Below are 22,936 nucleotides of genomic sequence, written 5' to 3'. Positions count from 1 at the left end.
TAATTTATTAATATTGTTTTGTTTATATTTTTGCATAACACTATTCCTAAATAATTTAGTGTAAGTTCTTGTTTTCCTATGATGGATCTATCTGTAACTTGTAGGTCTTTTTTCTTATTTAAAAATATAAATTTTGACTTTGATCTATTAAAATGTAGATCTGAAATCTTATAAAATTTCTCCAGTACTTCTTCTAGCTCTCCTAATGACTCTCTGGAGTTTGAGAGGGTTAATAAAATATCATCAGCAAAAAGCATTATTTTAGATATGTACTGGTCATAGACTTCTATTCTTTTTATTCTTGGATTATTGCGTATTATTTCTGCAAGTGTTTCTATAGCCAAAGCAAATAAAATAAGAGAAAGGGGGGCATCCTTGTTTAGTACCTTTCATTATATGGATAGATTCTGAGGTGAAAGGACCTAATTTAATGCAGGCTAAGTTATTAATATATATGTTTTAAGTAATAAGATGAAGGGAGGAGGAAATTCAAATAATGCTAAAGTTTTAAATAGATATTCCCAGTTGAGGGAATCAAATACTTTTTCTATGTCTAATCTGATTACAAGTGTTTCTCTATCTTCTTTATTCACATAATCTATAAGAGTAAGTATCCTTTTAATATTATCATGTGTGCGCCTGTTATATAAAAATCCAGTTTGATCATTTTTAATTGTCTTTGAAAGTGGGATTTTCGTTCTGTTAGCTAGGATTGACATGAATATTTTGTAATCATTATTCAGTAATGATATAGGTCTGTATGAGGTGCAAAGGTTTGATGGTTTATTATCATTTAGAATTGGTGTTATGAGAGAATATTTCCATGAGGGTGGTATTTTTGCTTCTAACTGGACTTCTAGCAAAGTTCTATGAAAAAGGGAGATTACTGTTGAAGGGAAGAGTTTTTAAATTTCCGTAATTATACCATCTATCCCTGCAGCTTTGTTAGATTTACTTTATTTTATCTTGTCAACAATTTCTTTGTAGGATATAGGTTTTTGTAGGTCTAGTTTTAAGTTTTTGGGATTTTTTTTATATTGATATGGTTTGTATCTAAGTTTATTTGCTTGGTATCTAAATCTGTTTTGAAGTGTTCCATATGATGGAACCAAAATGCTTCAAGGATGTCTCCTATATCTGATACTTTTTTCCCTTTCTTTTCATGATATATACTACTAATGCTATTTGCTTTAGATTGTATTTTAATTCTTGTAGATAAGTTATGCAGATATCTGGGGGAGGTGGCTAATGAGTTTATTTTTATTTTTTCCAAGGCTAAACAAGTTTTGTGTGTTATAATTTGATTATATTTTTTATTTAATTCCTCTATTTCTTTTTTGAATTCTGGACAGTTCTGATTTTGTTTTAGATTTTGCTGTCAAGAGTCTGGTTTGCAAGTCTAATGATTCAGATTCCCACTCTCTAACTTTGTTTTTGTACCAGTTAAGGGTATTACCAAATAAATATGCTTTTAATGAGTCCCAAACCATGACTCTACTGATTTCGGTTGTATTATTAATTTCAAGAAATAATTGTAGTTCTGACAACATCCAGGGTATGAATTCTTTAATTTTCATTATATATGATGGCATTCTAGTTGAGAGGATTAAATGTTTAAACTGTATTTGGAGCTTCATTACCAGAGAGTCATGATCTGAGAAGGGGCATGGAACTATTGAGAAGTTGAGGATTTGTGTTTGTAAATCTTGAACTACGAATAATTTGTCTATTCTGGTTTGTGTTCCAAATCTATGGTCTTTATGGGAAAATAATAGGATTTATCATCTTTTACTTTAAAAGTGTCTGTTAAGTGAAATGAATCAATCCATTTTTAAGGGTTTTGAAATAGTTGCTATGCGAAAAGACTTCTTGGTGGTTTCAGAAGCTTCTAAGGAACAATTAAAGTCTCCTCCCAGTATAAAAGTTCCTTTATAATTGTTGGAAATAAAATCTAGGTGTTTTTTAACCATTCCTGCTCCAATTCCTAGGAACCAATATAGATTAGCTAAGGTCCATATTCTGTTATTAAATTTAATTATAACAAATGCTAGTAGACCTTCTTTGTCTTCATATTTACAAATGATGTTTGTTGTGATTATGTTTTTCTTCCAGAGAATTGATACTCCTTTTGTCTTTGTTCTATAGGAGGATTGAGATAAGACTATATAGTCCTTAGGGTTCCAAATAAAGCTCTCATTAGTCTTAAAATGCATTTCCTGGAGAAATACTACTCGTGCCTTGTTTAGATTTAAATATTTTAGTAAGTTTGATCTTTTATTTGCATTATTTAAGCCATTAGTATTTAATGATAAGAATGTTAAATCCATTTTAAGTTATTGTTGGAAGAAACTTTTTGCTTCTTTTTTTTTATTTTGATTATAGTAGTTATACCATATTCTCTGATAACATCGGATGCTATTTTTATGTGTGTAAACTTGGGACTGTAATTTAATGTTCTTTCTTCTTTAAATATAATTAGGGTAAAATTCTGGTCAGTCTTTAAAAAAGTACTTCTATAAAACATTAATTCTAAAGTATCAAATACAAGTAAATATGAATTTCCCATTAAAAATGGAATGAATGTCATTCCTAATCCAATAGATAAATATACCTTTAACCAACAATATCAACTGAGCTCCATATGCTAAAGTATTATATGGAGAATTTTCTTAAAAGAGATATGAAAGTACATATTATTCTATTATTGTTCTATAGTATTTTATATATCATGATGGAGTGTTAGTAGTGTAAACAATTATTATGTTGACTTAGAAAATATCCAATATTTAGTTACCCTTAAGAGATCCCAAACATGTAAAATATGTCATTTTGGATAAATTAAATGCAACAGAGGAGCATATACTAAATAAGCCAACAACAAATAGATTATTACTAAAATAATTTGACTAAAAGGACTCTACAGGAGACAATGAGTGATTACCAATGAAATATGAATTTACTGTAGGTGTACTTTCTTCCTTTACTTTCCCACTCTTCAGCTAACCAACTTCAACTTACACTTATGAAAAGAAATGGCTTATCAGTATTATCCTGACTCTGAGTAGAGGCACCCTACATTTTAGTGTGCAGTGCTTTTACATATTTATAGATTTACAAAGCAGAGTCTAAGAATGAACTATGATCACCCTGACAATTCCAATCCTGCATAGGGCACCTCCTGCTTCCAGAATGGGTAATCACATCGGGTCTAGAATGAATATGAAGGTACCTATATGGTAATCAAGACTTCCCTTAGGTAAGTATTAATCAAATAGTATTTAGAGCATCTTAGAGAGTTCTTGGAGCAGTTAGAATACTCTTAAGCCTCTCGTCCCTTGACTAAAAACAGAGATTTCCCTTCCCTTACTTTCCCTTGTTTTAAATCAGTACTAATAAAAGAAATTCAGCAAACATAGGTAAACAGAAATAACATTCGGTAGTCCATCCTGTACATGACTCGCAATCCATTAAACAAGTCAGTGACTAACATCACTTTAGTAAACATTATAAAGACAAATTAGAAATAATTTCCTAGCTCTTTAAATTTTCTGATAAAGCAAAAAGTTAACAATAAGCTATTTTAACTAAAAGTATAAAGCATTTCAAATGTTCCTTGCATGTATACATTTCTACTTATATTGTAGTGTCAATAGCTGTCTTTGAAATCTGTACAATACTTCACTTCTTCAAATCATTTCTTTTTAAATTCATTTTTTTTTTGTCGAAACGGCAACAATATTTCAAGGGCACAATTAATATTTAGACTGATGTTTCAGATAAATAACTTGTCAGTTGCCAATTGGGTTAGTATAGAATGTATGGTTAGTGCAAATATAGCATGTTGCAAAAATATTATGCATTTTTCATGTGCTCTAGAGACTGTCATATGCAAGTGATATATATAATGTAGCATATATAGAGCAGCCAGCTTATGGATTCAGGTTGTTAAAGTAAATTATGCTTATTAATCAGACAGTTTAATTTAAATTCACAAGTAATTTGGGAACATTTCAGTTGGGTTTCCAGGAATGTGTAGTCCGATGTGAGTAACTGAGTCCACTTTTCCTCATAAACGTATGTCACAATTCATTAAACTAAGCAGAGTCTAACATCTGTCTAATAATCATTATAAAGACAAAGAATAGTAATTTCTCAGCTCTTCAAACTTTCTGATATCACAAAATGTTGACAGTAAGCTATTTTAACTGGAATACTAAAACATTTCAATACTTCCTTGTGAATATATATATTTACTTTTACTGTAGTGTCAAGAACTGTCTGAAATATATGCATTACTTCACTTCTTTCAAGTCATTCATTTTACAGTTCAGATTATATTTTGTCAAAATGTCAATAGCATTTCAAGGGCACATTTAATATTTAAACTATTTTAAATGAATAGCTATCAGTAACTAAGTGAGTTTGTACAGAGTGTGAGGTAACTGCAAATATAACATGTTGCAAAAAGTAATATGTATGTTTTCATATGCTCTAGAGACTGACAATTTCAAGTAACATATAAAATTTAACTTTTACAGTGCAGACAGCTTGTGAAATCAGCATGTTAAAGTGAGTAATACTTTTTAGTCAAGCAGCTACATTTCTGTGCACATGTAGTTTGGGAACATTTCAGTTGTGTTTCCAGGAATATGTAATCCTATGAGGATAAATCATAAAATATTTGCAAATAATCCTGTTATGTATTTATTTTACCTTGTTTAGGTTGTTTTTCATTTTAATAACTAAACATTACTTTTTCTTATTACTTGTTATCTGTGAGGCTAAATGCACTTCGCAGATTCACAGTGTCCTTAGAAACTGCAGCAATTGTTTACTGTTGCTATGGCAATGCAAATAGAATGTGAAGAAAGCTTCACTTCTCTTAACCAACAGTACATTTTTCCCTCCTTTTTTATATATTTGTTAATACTAAAAGGAAATAATTCAAAGGACATATATGTACATGAATGGAACATTTCAGAGTTAATCATGAACTTGTGCCCACTCCCAATAAGCATAACAGTGACTATCATTAATCTAATAAATATTGTAATAACAATTAATTAAGTTCACTATTCCAATTAGTCTACCTTAAAATTAGATTATTTTAGACTATTATTTATATATGTATAGACAGTGAGTTATTAAATATGTACAGACTATATTAGTATAGTAAATAGGACAGAATTTAGAAAGGGAGACAAGATGCAGTTAAAATAAATAATGAGAAACGAGAGAAGAGAGAAAGAAAAGAGAAAATACACATATACTATGCATGTTGATTTACAATATAAATATTTTATGTGCTATATAACCCTCCTTCTGTGAAAGAAAAGTACCCTGTTTTACATACCTGAGGTAATGTGAAAACTCTCATGTGTCATCTATTTTCAAAAAATATAGATGAAGATTCCAGTAGTTAGTTACTTTTGTTTTAAAATTCCAAGCAGTAAAACTGGTCCTTTAAAGTAATGTTAAAACAATTCATATCATAATAGATACTTTGAGAGATTTGGCTGTAACAGTATCCGTCTTTTGCTTCTTCTTTTTGACATCTGTCCAGACATTTGTTTCTTTTGTTCTCTTGAGAGAAAGTGTCATCCAATTCATATCTTCTGGTAAAGTAATCACATTATTAGTTTTAATAAATGAAGAGGCTTCCTCTAAGTCAGTAAAAGTCCTCATCTCATTGGCATGCAGTATTCTTATCTTAGCTGGATATGCAAGTTGTGCCTTGATGTTATTTTGTTTCAGAAACTTTATCACTGGCCACACTTTTTTCCTTTGCTTCATTATTCTAGATGAGCAGTCATTATCAAATCTTATCAGGCTCTGTTTATATTTTAGAGATGCCTTCCTCCAAGCAGATCTTAAAATCAGTTCCTTGTCCAAGTATGAAAGAAATGTGATAATTATTGACCTAGGAGTTGAGTTTGAGTTAGTGGCAGGTTTCCCAAGAACTCTGTGTGCCCTTTCAATGCCAAAGGAAAGTCCTTCTTTTAAATTTAAAAAGGGATCCAGCTTGATAAAAAGGAAATAATATCCTCACCTTCTGTGTTTTCAGGTAGTCCGAAAATCCTGATGTTATTTCTTCTCTCCCTATTTTCCAAGTCATCTACTTTATTAACCAACCAAGTGTTTTGTTTAAGAAGCAGTTCTTTCTGTGATTCCTCTTCCTTAAGTCTGGTTTCTAAGTCATTTAGAGAAACCTCTATTCCTGTTATCCTTGTCTGGTGTTATTGTAGCATTTCCTTGAGGGTGTCAGCCTGTTTTTGACTGCTTGTTTTAAGATTTTCCGGATTCTCTTTAAAATCATCCATCTTCAAAGACAACTCTTGCAGGGTAGATGCCATCTGTTGTAGTTCCTTCTTTAAGGCAGCATCCTGGTGAGAATTCTTTGAGTTGCTCATTTTAACAAGTGAATATATCTCCAAGCTTTTTGACAGGAGATTATTTGTAAAACTTCACCAAAGTTTCTAATTATGTAAATTAGTCCTTTATCTATAAGATTTTATAATTTAAATGTATAGACATTGGTGGTAAAATATTGTCCGAGTCACATAAAGGCCTATCAGTTCCAAAAGTCATCTCTTCCCCTGAAAATTACCCCTCATGTTTCCTCTCATAGTGTTCAAATAACCCCCTCAACCCCTATCAATATGTTAGTTAATTTTATTTACTAACATAATTATTTATTTTAATATATATTTTAATATATATTTCAATAGGTTGTAGATGATTTGAATCATAAAGTTCAGCATACTTTCATTGTTATGGATGTATGTTGGTTTTTTGAACATGAGGTGATGTTCATTTAAGTAATTTTTATGCAGATAATTGGTCTTGTATGTGATTGGTTGAGTAGGGGGTGTGCAGTTTTTTTGAAATGCTTTTAATGGCTGTACTGTGCTTTTCTATGTATCTGATGAAGTCTCTGAATGAGCAGGGATGAAAGCACATATGTACTGTTTTGATATTAAATGCTTACACTCTACTAATATAAGAATCTTCAGTCTACCTGAAAGAACTGAAGGGGAGGATATTATTTCATTTTTAAATTCATGGCTCCTTGAAATTTTAGATTTAAAAGAAGGACTCTCATATGGTATTGAAAAGCACATAGTGCCTTAGGGAAGCCAGCTTCATCCTCATCTTCTGCACCTCCTAGATCGATTGTAATAAAATTCTTGCGTTATTTAGACAAGGAACTTGTGCTGAAAACAGATTGGAGAAAAGATCCACTGAAATACAACCAGACTTTAATTAGATTTGACAATGATTATATGAAATAACTGTAACTTTATAGTAGATGTGACTTATAGGAAACAAATGGAAAGACCTGACTTTGTACATGGTGAGGTGTTTCGAATGATGTGTAGTAGCAAGACTAGTAAAACTCATGCCTTTACATTAAATTTCCTGATGGTGTAGTTAAGTAATAAATGCGTATGTATGTGCTATATTGTAGTGTTAACTTCCCTCCAAGTGAAGTCAGTGAATAGTGACAAGCATGTACTCCACTGTTTTAAATTCTGGTAAAAATCCTGTCTTAGGTTCATAGGTTCATACTAGGCTATCTGCCCAAGGGCATTTATAAGCCTAGCCCATAGTTATGTGGCTTTCACCACCCCTTTAGTTTGAATAAAACTATGCCTATTATTTTGCTGTGCCTCTGTCAAGCAGTGACACTGAAGTAATCCCTGGGGTATATCTGCGATCTCCCATCCATTGGTCAAGATTCCTCTTGAACAAGGCCAGCGAGGTGCTCTGCCTCACATGTTCCGGGATTTTGTTCCACAGCATAGGGAGTCTCTGGGTGATGAATCTGTCCCTCCAGCACGTTCTATTAATAACCGTGTCAAGGTTTAAGTCTCCGCCCTTGTGGTTCTGAGGGATCTAGATTTTTTGAGGTGAAGCATATTCATCAAATCTGGGTTTGACATGGCCTTATATGTCAGGCACAGGTCACCTCTGAGCAAGCGGTATGAGACTGAATAGAGCTGGAGTTCTTTCAGTCGGGCAGCATAAGACATATTTTTGAGACCCTTTATCCTTTTGGTGAGGAACTTTTGGGGCCTTTCCAGCTGCTGCAGGTGTCGGGTCAGATACATTCCGAATGGGGCATTGTACTCAATCATAGGTCTAATGAGTGATGAGTACAGGGGGACTATGACCTCCCTTGATCTAGATGTGAATCCCTTCATGATCAGGTGGGCAATGTAGAAGGTTTTCCTAACTACTTTAGCAACATGAGTGTCAAACGAAAGGCTACTGTCAACCTGGGTCCCCAGATCCCTGATGACTTCTTCTGTGCTCAGTGGATTGCCACCTATATGGTAGCTAGGGGTAACCTTGTTTTTCCCGAAGGGTATGACTATGCATTTCTTGGCGTTTAACTTTAGGCCATGGCTCTGGCACCAGTTATCCGTTAATGTGAGGCCCTTCTGAAGGATATCTGTGTCAGATGTGTTTTCGACTATGGCGCCCAGTTTGCAGTCATCTGCAAACTTTGTCAGCCATAACCCTCCTGCGTTTGCTTGTACTTCAGAAAAGTAGATGACGAACAAGAGTGGACCCAGGACTGAGCCCTGTGGGACACCACTTGTGACAGGCTTTGAGTCTGACATGGCTCCAGCAACTCTGACCCTGTGGGTTCTGTCACTTAGCCAGTTTGCAACCCATCTTGTGATGTATGGGTTTACATTCAAGCTGATGAGTTTTTCGATGATACCTGAGTGGGGTATTGTGTTGAAGGCCTTTGCCAGGTCAAGGTAGGCTGTATGGACTGCCTTTCCTCATCAATGGCCTTGGTGACTGTCTCGAAAAAGTCAACCAAGTTTAAAAGGCATGATCTGCCTTTGACAAAGCCAAACTGGGTTGGATCCAAAGTCTGCAAGTTCCCTATGTCTTTATTTATGAGTTCCATTATGATCCTCTCCATGGCTTTGCAGATAAGGCTTGTCAAGCTAATGGGACGGTAATTTCCAGGGTCGGTGGAGGCACCGCCCTTGTGAAGTGGGACCACAGTCGCCATGCACCACTCCTTGATCCTGAGGTGAGGCTAAGATTAAACAGCTGTCCTAACTGCGGGTTTAATTCCTCATTGAGTTCGTGGAGCACATAGCCGGGGACACCATCCGATCCCATGGATGCTGTGTTTTTTGCCTTGGAGAGAGCAGTTTTCACCTGGGCGTTGGAGATGTTTGTCGGGGCTACTACTCTCTGCTATAGATATCTCTCCTTTGGGGGAGGGGGAGAAGTTCGCACTGAACCTGTCAGCCAGTATGTTGGCAATGTGTGTAGGTTCAGTAATCTTCACATCATTTTGAACTAATTCTGAGCATATCTGGGAGTTTCCTCCTAGGTTTCTAACATAGCTAAAGAAGGCCTTATGATTGTCTTTTGAGTCCTTGGTGATTTTTCTCTCAAAATTTGCCTTGGATGATTTTATGAGAGCTCTTAGTTTTTTACTTATAATGATCAAAGGTGTCTTACCTTTCAAGGATTTTGCTCTATCTTGTAGTAGCTTCCTCCTTTTGTTGTAGAGCTTGTTTATGGCTGGGGTCCACCAGACTGGACGCTTGCCTTTTGTACAAAGAGTCTTAGTTTTGTTTGGGATTGCCTGATCCATGCAGTCCTGTAGGTGCTGGTAGAAGGCATTTGTAAGTGATTCAGCGGTTTGAGTAATGTTTACCACTGGCTCAGGGGCCTTAAAGGAGACCACACTAGTTTTTAGAAGTGTGAAGTCGGCTTTTGAGAAGTTTTTCACTGTGGTCTTTATTTCAGGTGGGGGCGGGATGAGGACTTGCAGCGAGATTAGTTTATGATCTGATCTCACCATTGAGGGGTATACTTCCGGTGTTGAACATTGTGATCCCATGTTCATGATGATGAGATCAAGTATGTTTTCTCCTCTTGTGGGGATGGTGACTAGTTGTTCCATGGCATTTGAGTTTATGAACTCCAGGAACCTTTGGACTAGAGTGTTTGGGCTTGAGTAGTGTTCCCAGTCTATATTAGGGTAGTTGAAGTCACCTAGTATGATGGTGTTTGGAGATACATTTATCCCCTCCAATGTTTTCAGGAAGGCCATGTGAGGTTCCTGAGTTTGAGAGGGTGGCCTGTAACATGCTACAAATTGCAGAGCAGTCTTGCCTATGGTTAATTGCACCTGGATAGTCTCCGATGCATTGTGCGTTGCCACCAACCTTGAGGTGTGGGTGTCCTTTATGAATATGGACACCCCCCGTCCTTTCTTGGTGTTGTCCGGATTTTGGGGCCGGAACGCATGATATGAGGTGAAACCTGATAGTGCTGGGGTGCTCTCAGGAGCCTTGAACCAGGTTTCTGTCACAGCACAGACATCGATGTTCTCCATACTGAGAAGGGCCTCGAGTGCGTGCATCTTGAGATTGAGACTTCTGGCATTGAGCAGCATTACCCTTAGTTTTTCCTTTTTGTGTTCTAGGGTGGTAGGTTTAGAATTTGAGCCTTGCCTAAAAAAGGCACTATGGGGGTGGCAAGAGCCTTTGCCAATATCCGGAAGCCTAGGGGTGACAGGTGCAAGCCGTCCCTTTGCGAAGCAGCGTGGCTTGTCCAGCATGTCATCCCAGGCAGACAGACATTGGATCCTGACAACTTTCTGAGTCTGTAAGAACAATGTTTGGAAACTGTTCATATTCTTTGACTATTTCACTTCTCTTTTACCGATGAATGCTGCTATGCATAATTGCAATATAGGACATGAGATCCCTTTGCTAGAATTATGTATTCTCAGTCATCTTATTAGCTGCTCATAGAAGGCCAGTTGACTAAAACTGAGACTTTACAGAGAATATTGCCCCAACAATTCCTACGTAAGATGAGATTTGACTTAGAAAGCACAGTCTAATATTTATCACATCTTAGTCATTTCAAACTAATGCCATATGAAATGCTGTAGAAGTGAAGTAATACTTTATTGTTGCAGTTAAAATATACACTTATGATTCATTTATATTATATATATATTCTTATATTTTAGATACAAGATTATATTTCTAGAAGCATTTAATTTGAAGGAAATATTTGCTGCTTTAAGGACAGGACATATTATTTAACATTATTTCCATAAGGCATGCCTTTTAGTAGGGATGTCATGTAAAAATGAAAGGGGCATAACTCTCAGCTTCTGAACATTTTCTCTCTCCTGTGAATCACACTGGGTATTTACAATATCATTTGATTCTTTCATAGAAACAGTGTAGGGAGAACATAGATGCTACAGTATATGCATGACTTCTAGGAAATCAACAAATATGTCAATCATAGATTATGTTCACATTTGTTTGGCTATATATCACTCTGGACCTGCATATTACTCAAAACTGGATGCTAATACATAGCCAAAGGGTTATTCATAAACAGTCTTAAGGCTGACGTTGTTTCTTTAACTTTAATTATAAGCATGTTTTGTATATTCATCTAGATTTTCATGTTGTCATTATAGTTGAATTTACGATTACTCAGTATGACAGCAAATAATGTTATTTTTACTAGTACTATATGAAGCATATGAACAGTGTTTGTTGGGCTATGTGGTGTTGAAGATAAAGATAATAGACTTAATAAGTCTGTTTGTTTGGAAAAGGTATAAAGCCCTTTCTAGAGGTGGCACTGAATAATCTTAAGATCACTGATAATCTTTATGGCAGCTTACTCATGTCTCACCTGCATATTATATTTCAACTACTAGTATAGTTACACTAGCCATATTCATTTAATTGTAAATTATTAAAGAGTCCACTAAAACTGAGCAAAGTTTTTACAGTGGAATAATAGCTAAAACTGATTTTGTAGCCCAGCCATTAACTATGCTCTGGGTTTATTTTAGAGAGCAAGTAACTGAACAACAATTTTATTAAAGGGGGGATGATATGTCAAGTAGCTTATTGAAGCAACGTTTAGGCAAATAGTGGTCAGTTAGTTATTGTTTTATAAAGAGCAATATTTCTATACACACAGTGAGGAACTTCCAGTTATTTGAACATATAATTAATGACAGATAAATTAAATAAAGATTATCTGTAATAAATAAGAAAGAATATAACATTAAATCATTGTTATACGATATTATCATCTAACTTTCAAAGATGACACTGGTTCATTATTCTACACATTTAATAGTCAGTAACCTCTTGATGGATACTATTTTATATGTTTAATGTATATTAGTTGTTTTTGGGTTTTATTGTTTGAACCAATGGATAGAAATGTTTAAGTAACTACATTTCCTTTTGATTGCCAATACTTGTAGAAACATAATGACAAAATATAATAATAATTGGGAAATATTTTATGAAATACATCTAATAAATTTAATCAACTATTGTTAGATTACTTGAATGTTCCTTGAATATCCAAGTATTGGTAACAACCAATCTGAGTGTAACAGATTAAGTTTAAATATGGTTCTGTTTTGATAGACAACTGTAGTATTCATAAGGGCAATTTAATAATAGTTGGGAACTCTTTATATTTGAATCATAAGACAGAGTATACATTTATGTAATCTGTGTCATCTCCATTTGATAGGTAAATCTTTAACATCTACATTAAACAATCAAGAAGGCCAACGTACCCTGTTATGACAAATAAACAAATCAATCATTTGAAAATGTCATATACTTGTTAATAATATGGAATTTTTTAGTTTATTATGTGTATTACTTAATTTAAATATGTAAGAAACATATACATATTATTAAATGTCATAACATACTTATAAGGTAGTCTCCTTAATATAAAATACTTTTTATGGAGTTCAGATGAAACTGGAAAACAAGTTATAAGGGATAGTCTGATAGATCAATGTTTATCTATTGGACTAAGAATGTTTTTCATTGCATGCTTGGTGTGGAATAATACTCATTTTAGACTCATATTGTTAAATATAATATTTTTTAAGTTGTTCTTTGTTCAATTTAGGCCTGATTCAAATCTTACTTTGCTTTTATCAATAAAGGAAACTGACTATATTGCTTAAGCTATTAAAAATTATATAGTGATATTGTTAACAGAGGAGACTTATGCAATAGAAATAAGTACTAAAATAGATTTATTTTTCAATCATAATCAAATATGGCTCTAACATTGTTATCTTTGAATACTAATGGCTGGAATAACCCAAGAAAGCAATTAAACCTATTAAGGTATTTAAACTAAATAAAGTTCAGGTAGGTTTTCTTCAAGAAACTCACTTTAAAATAAATGATAAAAATATATGGAATCGTAATGAATATATAACATTACCCCATTCTTCCTACAAATCAAAATCTATAGGAATAATGATACTATGGAAAAATAATATAATTAATCCAGAAATTATATATAGATATGTGGATAAAAAAGGTCTCACAGCTCTCATTATACTGAAATTTAATAACAGGATATGGACATTAATAAATTTATATTGGTTCCCTGGCATAGGAGCTGGGACTACAAAAAAACACTGAGACCTTATTGCTGATAAGTGCAAAGGTAATTTAATAATAGGAGGGGATTTTAACTGCATTCTACATAGTTCTGACACCACTAATAAGAGACCTCTTCTTCTAACCTCCACTGCAAAACTTATTAAAAAATGGACTGAGGCATTTAATTTAGTAGCTACATTTAATGTAAAAAAAAGTCAACTCATTAATATTTTCTCATCAGGATTATAGATTTGGCACTCAAACTAGAATAGATAAAATATATGTTTCTCGGGACTTAAAATCAAAGACCTCATTTTTTTCAATACTTTCTTGTCCTCTTTCTGATCATAATTCTCTTGTTCTTAAATGTCAAATAGACTTCAAATCATTAACCTTTATGCCTAGAATTTCATCTTATATTACACAAATTAAAGAATTTAAACCCTGGCTACTCTCGGAACTTCAGTTCTTTCTAGACACTAACTGTACTTCGAAGTTAGCATAATTATGTTATGTAATTCATTAAAAGCCTATATATATATATATATATATATATATATATATATATATATATATGGTAAAACTCTTAATTAGTATAAAAATAAAATTAAGGAATAGGAATCAGAGCTACAAGAAATACAATCCCAACTTTTAACAATAATATCTAAAAATACTTCAAAATCTTCTGATAATAAAGAAAAATAGAAACTCTAAACAAGAAATATAATGAAATACTAACCCATAAGACTAATCTAGCATTGGAAAGATTAAAAATAAACTCTTATGCTGGTTCACCAAAGCATTTATATAACCTTTCTATTAAGAATAAAATGTAATCCAAAACTAATAACATTGTTAATGTCATACATGAGCAGAAGGGGAAAAAAAGGTTTTCGATATAGGTGATATTCTTGATGTCTTTAAATATCATTATACATAACATAATAAAACTGAAAGTCTTTCAATTGACCACCTGCATTCGGAAGCAATCACTACTAAACTTAAAAAAAACTGAAAAATTAAAATTAGATCTTCAGAAACCAATTTCACATAAAGAAGTCACAGATAAGATAAAAGAGAGTAAGCCTAATAAAACCCCAGAAATTGATGGTATAATTATAGAAATGTACAAACTTTTTCGTGTAGCTATAACTTCTCACTTTCATAAGACATTATTTGAAGTTCACTCACAAGGAATAATGCCCCTTTCTTGGAGATAATCTTTAATTACCCCTATTCTGAAAGAAAATAAAGAGCTTGAATATTGTAGTTTTTATAGACCAATTTCTTTACTAAACAATGATTATAAGATATTCATGTCCATTATAGATAACAGAATAAAAATCCCATTGTCTAATATAATAAACAATGATCAAACTGGATTTATATATAATAGACATACTCATGACAATATTAAAAGGAAACTGACCCTTACTGAATTCTTAAATAGGGAAAACCAGGAAGCATTGATAATTGGATTAGATATAGAGAACGCCTTTGCTTCTCTAAACTGGGAGTATTTATTCAAAATTTTAGTCGTATCTGACTTCCCTCCTTTCATTTCACTGATATTGACTATCTATAAAAATAATCTAGCATATGTTAAACTCGGACCATTTACTTTGGAATCTATCCAACTTATCAAAGGGACTAAACAAGCTGTCCCACGTCACTTATCTTGTTTGCAATGGCTATAAAAATACTTGCTATATTAATACAAAACAATCCAATGATAAAATATATTGATATATATAACTAATATAATTCTAAAATAATGCTTTTTGACGATGATATGCTTCTCACATTACCTAACTCGAAAAAAGTATTAAAAGAATTAGATTTATTAATTGAGAAGTTTTATGAGATCTCAGGTCTTCATTTTAGTAAGTCAAAATCAAGATTCCTGTCATTAAACAAACAAAAAAAAAAAACGAAAAATACAAGCAAATGAAAATAATATTATTTGTAAACAAGCACCTTCTCTAAATAATTTGGGTATTACCTAGTGCAAAAATTTGGAGGAGACATTAGTTGCAATCTATAATAATATTAATATAATAAAATCCTCCGTGGATAAGTGGAGTAAAATGTTCTTGACCTTTGAGGACAGACTACAATTGATAAAGATGGTTTTACTTCCCAAGATCTTGTATGTAGTCCAAGCCATTCCTTTGATCCCAGAGAAACATCTTCTTAAGGAGATAAACAAACTTTTACTAAAATTTATATGGTTTCCTAAAATAAATAGAGTTGCTTTCACACACCACATCATACCATGGGAAAAATGAGGACTTAACTTTCCTGATATCGAAACTTATATAAAAGCTTCTATATTTAAAACTATTGTAGACTGAATAAACCCTAATTACTCCTCTAATTAGAAAATGTTACATTCTGTTATACAAACAAATGAAACCCCCCTTTTGGAAAATTATCCATTAACTGATGCATCTAATAAGTTAAGGTATTTATTATGTATTAATATGTAATATACTATATTAAAACCTTCTAGATTAAACCCAACCAACTATATCATTAACATTTTCAAGAAATTTGTCAATGCAAATACAGATATAAAACTTTGGTTTGATTTATTAATCCCATTTATCATCACAAATAACTTTTTTTATATCCTTATTTCCTGGGAAGCTAAGAATTATATTTGCTGGCAACAATGCACAAGAGATCAAAAGGTTTTGAATATTCAGTACTTAATGATACATTATAACATGACATTTTATGATTGGCTTTTACTACAAAGTTTTTTAACATATTCACAAGATCTATGTAGAATAAGTAATAAGTAATAATTTTTCCTTTAAAATTAGCCCAAAATTCATAAGTTATTTAAATGAAATAATACATAATAGTCACAATATGGAGAATGTTATTTCAAATTTATATAGAATATTAATAATTTATAAGACAATGCCTAAACAATCTTACTTGCAATATATCACAAAAGAACAAAGAAAATAAAACCAACATTTTACTCTTGGTCAAACTAACATCCAATTCATAGTATTGGAAAAGATTTAACTGGAAGTTTCTACATAGAACTTTTTTAACACCGGACAAAATAACAAAAATTAGCTCTGACAGAAATGTGTTATGTTGGAGGTGCCAGCAGACATGTAAAGCTGACTGGATTCATATTTTTATGACTGTACTGCTATGAAAAGATATTGGAAAGACATTAATAACTTTTTGCAGGCTATATTTACAGACTCATTTGTTCTAGCTAAAACTCTAATTTTATTAAATATAAATGAAGGACCTTACTTGAATAAAAGAAACTTGTACTTATTATGGACAATACTAGCAATGGCTAGGAAATGTATAATCAGGAAATGGAGTTCCAATATTGCACCTTCTATGGAAGACTTTTTATCTCTACTAAAGAAAACAGCATTGATGAAGACCAAAACTAAAGAACTCAGAATCTACCCTAAGCCATTAGTTAACAATCCTTAGAGAAAATTTTCATCATTGATTGAAACTCTGCAAATGAATCCAGTCTCTCTCTGATAATTGTGTAATTTGGCTTATCATATTTGTTTATAATCATTTTGATTTCTTTTTTATATCAGGCTGAATGTAAATACTGTGTATAGTTATTTAAAACTTGACACATTTAGATTATAATGTAAGTTTTAATTAAGATATTTGTTCTCCAAAAATAAAAATAAAAAATATCTGAGTAAAATAAAACTGCAAGCATGTACACTCTGACTTCCTTAATGAAAAAAGTGGCAAAAGCTGCACTCAGGCTAATATACTGTGCAAGTGCTAGCATGTATTTCTCCTACACATGTGTAGTACATCATTTAGATGTCCACTGAAAGATAGAACATGCGCATGGCCATTAAAGTCATTTTGTATAATGACATTATTTAGGAAAAAAGACAATAAATTTCTCTATAAATCAGTAATGTCCCTGTATAATAGCAATAATGCCCACCTAGATGTGAGTAATATAGGATTACCTCAAGTCTGACTTTGTTTGATCACTTATGCTTTGGCCTTGTGATCAAACCAGGCTAGCCATGGGTAAATCTTGCACTATCCACAACCATACATGAGATACTACTAAATCAATATGGAATTGCATAATATTGCCCAACCATGGAAAGCGCAGAGCATTCTGCAAATAACAGTGTACAGGCATGTGTACATCCCCAGTTATCAACACAGTGCTGAAGCTTTATAGAAATATAACACAAGACTTTGCCCATATCATCACTGCTGTTTTCATGTGCATTGATTTTCAAACACTGCGGCATGGAGCTATGCTTCATCCACTGCATATATGCAAAACAGAGTAACTGAACTATGTTCTTATACCATTATCAGCAATGACAGCTATTCTCATTGTCTAGGCTTGAGATATGCAAGAAACCGTCACCCATCTCCTGCAATGTTTCATCCTCATCGCAAAAATTTTGCTACAACTTTTTTTTTTTATTTTATTTATATTTTGATTACCAGAGTAGAGTACTGAGCACAGAATGACCATTTGCATGCTACAGCCTGGTTCACAATCATGATGTACCAATGAAAAGCAACAAATGACAAATATCAAAAGAAGTACAATTGAAAAGATACATTTTATACAAAAAAGTCATCAAACAATATCAGAAGTATAGTAGAATACATGTGACTAATAACAGACATAAAGCAAAAGAAAAGTAAAGATAGTTAAATATTCCACAGGGTTTTACAGTATGGTGTTAGTGATGTCTAGCAACACACCCCAGAAGGAGAAACAGGGCCTGTGAACTGACAAGTATGTAAGTCCTTAATAAGGTATATACTTAACTGAAATAGCATAGCATAGGAGTTAATCAGAAATAAAGAGGTGTTAACTCATAGGGGGAAATATATGTTGAAGTAAAGTCCTCAGTTTTCTGGCATTTACATTTGTGTTGATCAACAGAAACTGTTTGAATTCTGACCTTAACTTGGGCTAGCTTGTGTGAAGTCATGAAGTCATAAAGGGAGAGATTGTCATAGTCTAGGGGCAAGAATAGAGAATGATGATGATCTACAGAATGTAGTTTTGTGGCAGGGGTTTGAAGTGAAGACCCGCCAACAGATTGATTTCTAAGGTTGTAGGTTGTGGGCTGGCTGCAGTGAGTTTATTTATGAGAGGAGACGGAGTATCCTTATGAAGTAGTTTAGAAAGTCGGGAACCAAGTAGGGGTTGTGGAACCACATTCATTATGTCCTCCTAATGCCATCCTGCTGGCATTTTCTGTAGAAGAAGTGGAAAGGACATTGTTAGTCATCTCAAAGAGCAGTACTACAGATGGATGGTGATTGTAGCATCCTGCTATTCCATGCTCCATCACCAAGTCATCTCAAAGAGCAGTACTACAGAAGAGCTGCTGATGATAACACCCTGCTGGTCCATGCTCCATAATGCAGTCATCTCAAAGAGCAGTACTACAGAAGAGATGGTGATGGTAGCACCCTGCTGGTCCATGCTCCATTGCCCAGTCATCTCAAAGAGCAGTACTACAGAAGATATGGTGATGGTAGCACCCTACTGTTCCATGCTCCATCACCCAGTCATCTCAAAGAGCAGTGCTACATAAGAGATGGTGATGGTAGCAACCTGCTGGGTCATTCTCCATCACCCAGTCATTGCAAACAGCAGTACAACAGAAGAGATGGTGATGGTAGCACCCTGCTGTTCCATGCTCCATCACCCTGCCCACCACCATGCACTATCTAAGGTAGAAATCAGTCAGATTCCTTCTCTGAATACAGTTCCAGACTGTGCAAAGACTAGCTCTAAGGAGCTCCTATGTTAGTATGCTTTGAATCTTTATGAATCCTTTCTGAATACAGAAAGAGCTGTCTTTCAGTTTTCCCATTATATCTTTAACCAGTGCAGCCTTTTCTACAGTAACTATGGAAGTAAACTGAAATATCCTTTAAATGCTAAGTTGATTTATTCTATGGTAGGCAGAGAATTTTTTACATAGATGTACATATAGAAATAGAAATAGTCATTGCCTTGTTTATTTCTAAAGATAGTTATCTGCAGTAAACTGGGAGTTGTGTGCATTTATGGGAAATGGCAGGGAATAAAACAACAATAAATGCAGAAATAATTTTCACTTTGCATATTTTGGGTGTTAAAACTGTGTGCACCCGAAAGACCTACCTTTACTTCCACACTCCGAATGTTGTCATATCCCACCCATTCATTTCCTTTGTAGGAATAAGGAACTTGCTGATCAGGAATCCAAACAGTTGTGGCATTTTGTAAAAATGTGCAGATCTGGCAACACAAAACAATATCCAATCAGTAATGAAATTTGTTAACAAAACAATGTAATGTTGGTGTCATGTTCCAGTCCAATGTTACCCTTGTGTAGTTTACCACATTTCACATGTTCCTATTTAAAACTGCCTGTTACTGCCAGTATAGAAGCAGACTTTCTAACAACCACAGGGCAAAAAGCTAAGCAGACTTGTAGTTACACACATGCACACACACACACACACACACACACACACACACACACACACACACACACACACACACGCACGCACACACACACACACACACGCACACACGCACACACGCACACACGCACACACACACACACACACACACATCAGTTAATTTATCCTTCCTCTTTGAAGACTATTGTACAGATTATAATAAAAATACTCTTGAGTCCATTTCAGTATCACAATGTCAGTGGTCCAACCTGCAGAAGGGGAGGCCATCTATATGGATTTTCCAAACTCACATCAGCGTGAATCACCCAGGAACACTTCCACCTTTTTACTGAAGGAAACCTCATGCACAACAACAATAACTCAGAAATAAACTTTTTAAAAAGATGAAAAGAGAGCTACATTTTAAATTAGTCTGTTAAAGAATAGCAATTGTGCCACTCTGTCTATAGATTATGCTGTCAGGTGACTAGATATAAATACATAAATAAGCATTACAATCATCATGAAATAAGAAGGGGTGTGGGCTGGATATAGTTAAAAAAAACCAAGTAATCTGTATGAGAGAAGGTTTCTTCTTCCTCTTGTATTATTGAATTGAGCACTGCAATAACTGGGGGTAGGCTAGTGTAAAATGAAAGAAATGTTTGTCTGTGAGGGAAATTTTTATTACTGACATAATAATACAATAAAAAGAATTACTACTACTACTGTTACTACTGCTGCTGCTGCTACTATTGGTACTACTACTACTACTACAGGCACGACTACTGCTGCTCCTTTTACTACTACTACTGTTACTACTACTGCTACTGTTACTACTACTACTGTTACTATCACTACTACTGCAATGCTACTACCACTACTGCTACTGTTACTATTACTACTGTTACTGTTACTACTGCTACTGCTACTGCTACTGTTGCTGTTGCTGTTGCTGCTACTACTACTGGCACTACTACTACTGCTACTGTTATTGCTACTACTACTGTTACTACTACTAATGATATTGTCCCTATTACTACTGCTACTGTTACTACTACTACTACTACTACAGCTCATAGCCCTCAAACTCTTGGCACAAAAAATCTGGGCAAACCTAAAAGTAAAGGGTGACAAAGCCCCAAAAATAGGGACAAACTTTAAATATTGCTCTTATAAACTTAGAATGTTACTAGAATAAAAGGTCTAGTGTTACCATGCATTTTCTGAAGGATTTGAAGTCTGAAACTCAAATGCCTGTCATTATATAGTGAAATCAGTCCTCACTGATTTACCACAAAAATCCAGGAAACCACACATTTTATGAGGAACAGACTAAAAATGAGGCAACAATCTGTGCATTCTTTGAAAATCTGGACAATTAAGAGGTATGCACTGCTACTGCTAATGTTACTATTATTGCTACTGTCACCACTACTACTTTTACTACTACTGCTGCTATTACAATTATTACTAATGTTACTGTTACTACTACTGCTGCTACTGTCACTACTACTACTGCTACTGTTACTCCTACTACTACTACTATTTCTAGCACTACTATTAGTACTACTAGAACTTTTTTTTTGCTCTTCAATGGAAAAACTAGCTGAGAGGGAGGAGTGAATGCAACTGCAATAATATGATCACTACAATGTAGCAATTGGGTTATTAAAGGGAGGTGCTTTTTATTTATTTATTTTTGCTCTTTTATGGAAGAGCTAGCTGGGGTGGGGATGTGGATGTGGTAATTGTAATAAGAATGTAGCCACTGGGTTAATACTGTGAACTTTTTTTTTTGCTCTTCAATGGAAGAGCTAGCTGATGGGGTGTGGATGTAACTGTAATAATTCAATTGCTAAAATGTAGCAACCAGGTTATTACAGAGAAGTTTTTTTTTTTTATTTTCTCTTCAGTTAAAATGTTACCTGAGGTGGGACACAGTCTTGTGGTATCACTACAACGTGCTGAATGAGTCAACTAAGCCTCTGCATTTTACTATAAAGCAAACTGATTTCCGCGTTTACAAGCTCATTTGGGGGCATTAGCAGTCAGTTTACTGTACAGCAAGCTAACTGCTAATGTGCACAAATAAGATTGTAAATGCAGAAGATACCCATGTACAGTGCAAGCATTGCTAGCTCCTACAGCCTCCTGCAGTGTAAACTGTATTGTGCGATATAAGTACTTCTTAACATGTCAGTGCAAAATATGCATAGCATAGATAATCAAAAATCGTACCAGAAATCATAAAAAATCAAGGCAGAGGAGAGTCCAAAATCATCAGTTTTTCCTATAAATTTGAAGCTTTGGGGTAGGCATATATAAATTCTCACCTTCACAGGTACATGAAAATTCCCACTGTTTCTGGAATATGTACTGGATGTGCTTTGTGCATTTATATTTTGCTTGCATTTATCAAGTATAATGCCAAGGTTACTTTTGATAAATGTGCTACTATTTGTTTATACCTCTGTTATGAACTATTTTCGATCCTTTGCACATACTGTACTGCTGGTTTGGTTTTTGCTTAGGTTGTATATCAACACGATGAACCAATAATCAGAATACAGTATTGCCCAGTTATTAATGGTAAATTAAAAAGAAAGGTTTCAAACCCAGATTTTCTGTTCTCATGCTAGAATCATAATGTTACAGACTAGGAAGTTAACTGAGACATAAATAAATCAAACAAAGTTTTGACAATTCCTCACTTAGACATAGTAGAAAAGCTAAATAAACTTAATAAACCCATATAAACACCTGCTGGATTGAAAATTGGCTCACAGATAGGATACAATAATCAAAATAGGGGTAGTTACCTCCACAAAGAAACCAGTCACCAATGGTGTCCCCCCAGGGTTCTGTACTGCAACCTCTTCTGATTGGCATCTACTTTTCTGAAGTAAAAGCCTATAGCAAAGGGCTTTGTCTGATCACATTTGCAGATGACTGCAAGCCAGGAGGAGTCACTGAATCCGCAAATTACTTAGCCATCTTACAGGAAGGATTGTCTTAAATAAATA

At 33.9% G+C, this 22,936-nt stretch overlaps 1 protein-coding gene across 1 annotated transcript in view; it reads right to left on the bottom strand.

Moving 5' to 3' along the window:
• Positions 1-18,684: 18,684 nt before the first annotated feature.
• The window catches only part of LOC122800440 (acidic mammalian chitinase-like), a 468,856-nt gene continuing 464,604 nt past the window's right edge, over positions 18,685-22,936 (bottom strand). Inside the window, exons 8-9 of the mRNA XM_044069884.1 lie at positions 19,627-19,743; positions 18,685-18,708 (exon numbers count right to left, since the gene is read on the bottom strand). Of these exons, the coding sequence (XP_043925819.1) occupies positions 18,685-18,708; positions 19,627-19,743 (141 nt within the window). The remainder of the gene's footprint in view (positions 18,709-19,626; positions 19,744-22,936) is intronic.

The sequence above is a fragment of the Protopterus annectens genome, chromosome 4.part0, assembly GCF_019279795.1.
Source record: "Protopterus annectens isolate FY-2018-M chromosome 4.part0, PAN1.0, whole genome shotgun sequence".
Classification (NCBI taxonomy): Eukaryota; Metazoa; Chordata; order Ceratodontiformes; family Protopteridae; genus Protopterus; species Protopterus annectens.
Note: the sequence above shows the minus strand (reverse complement) of the source record. Positions and strands in the feature narration are given on the sequence as shown.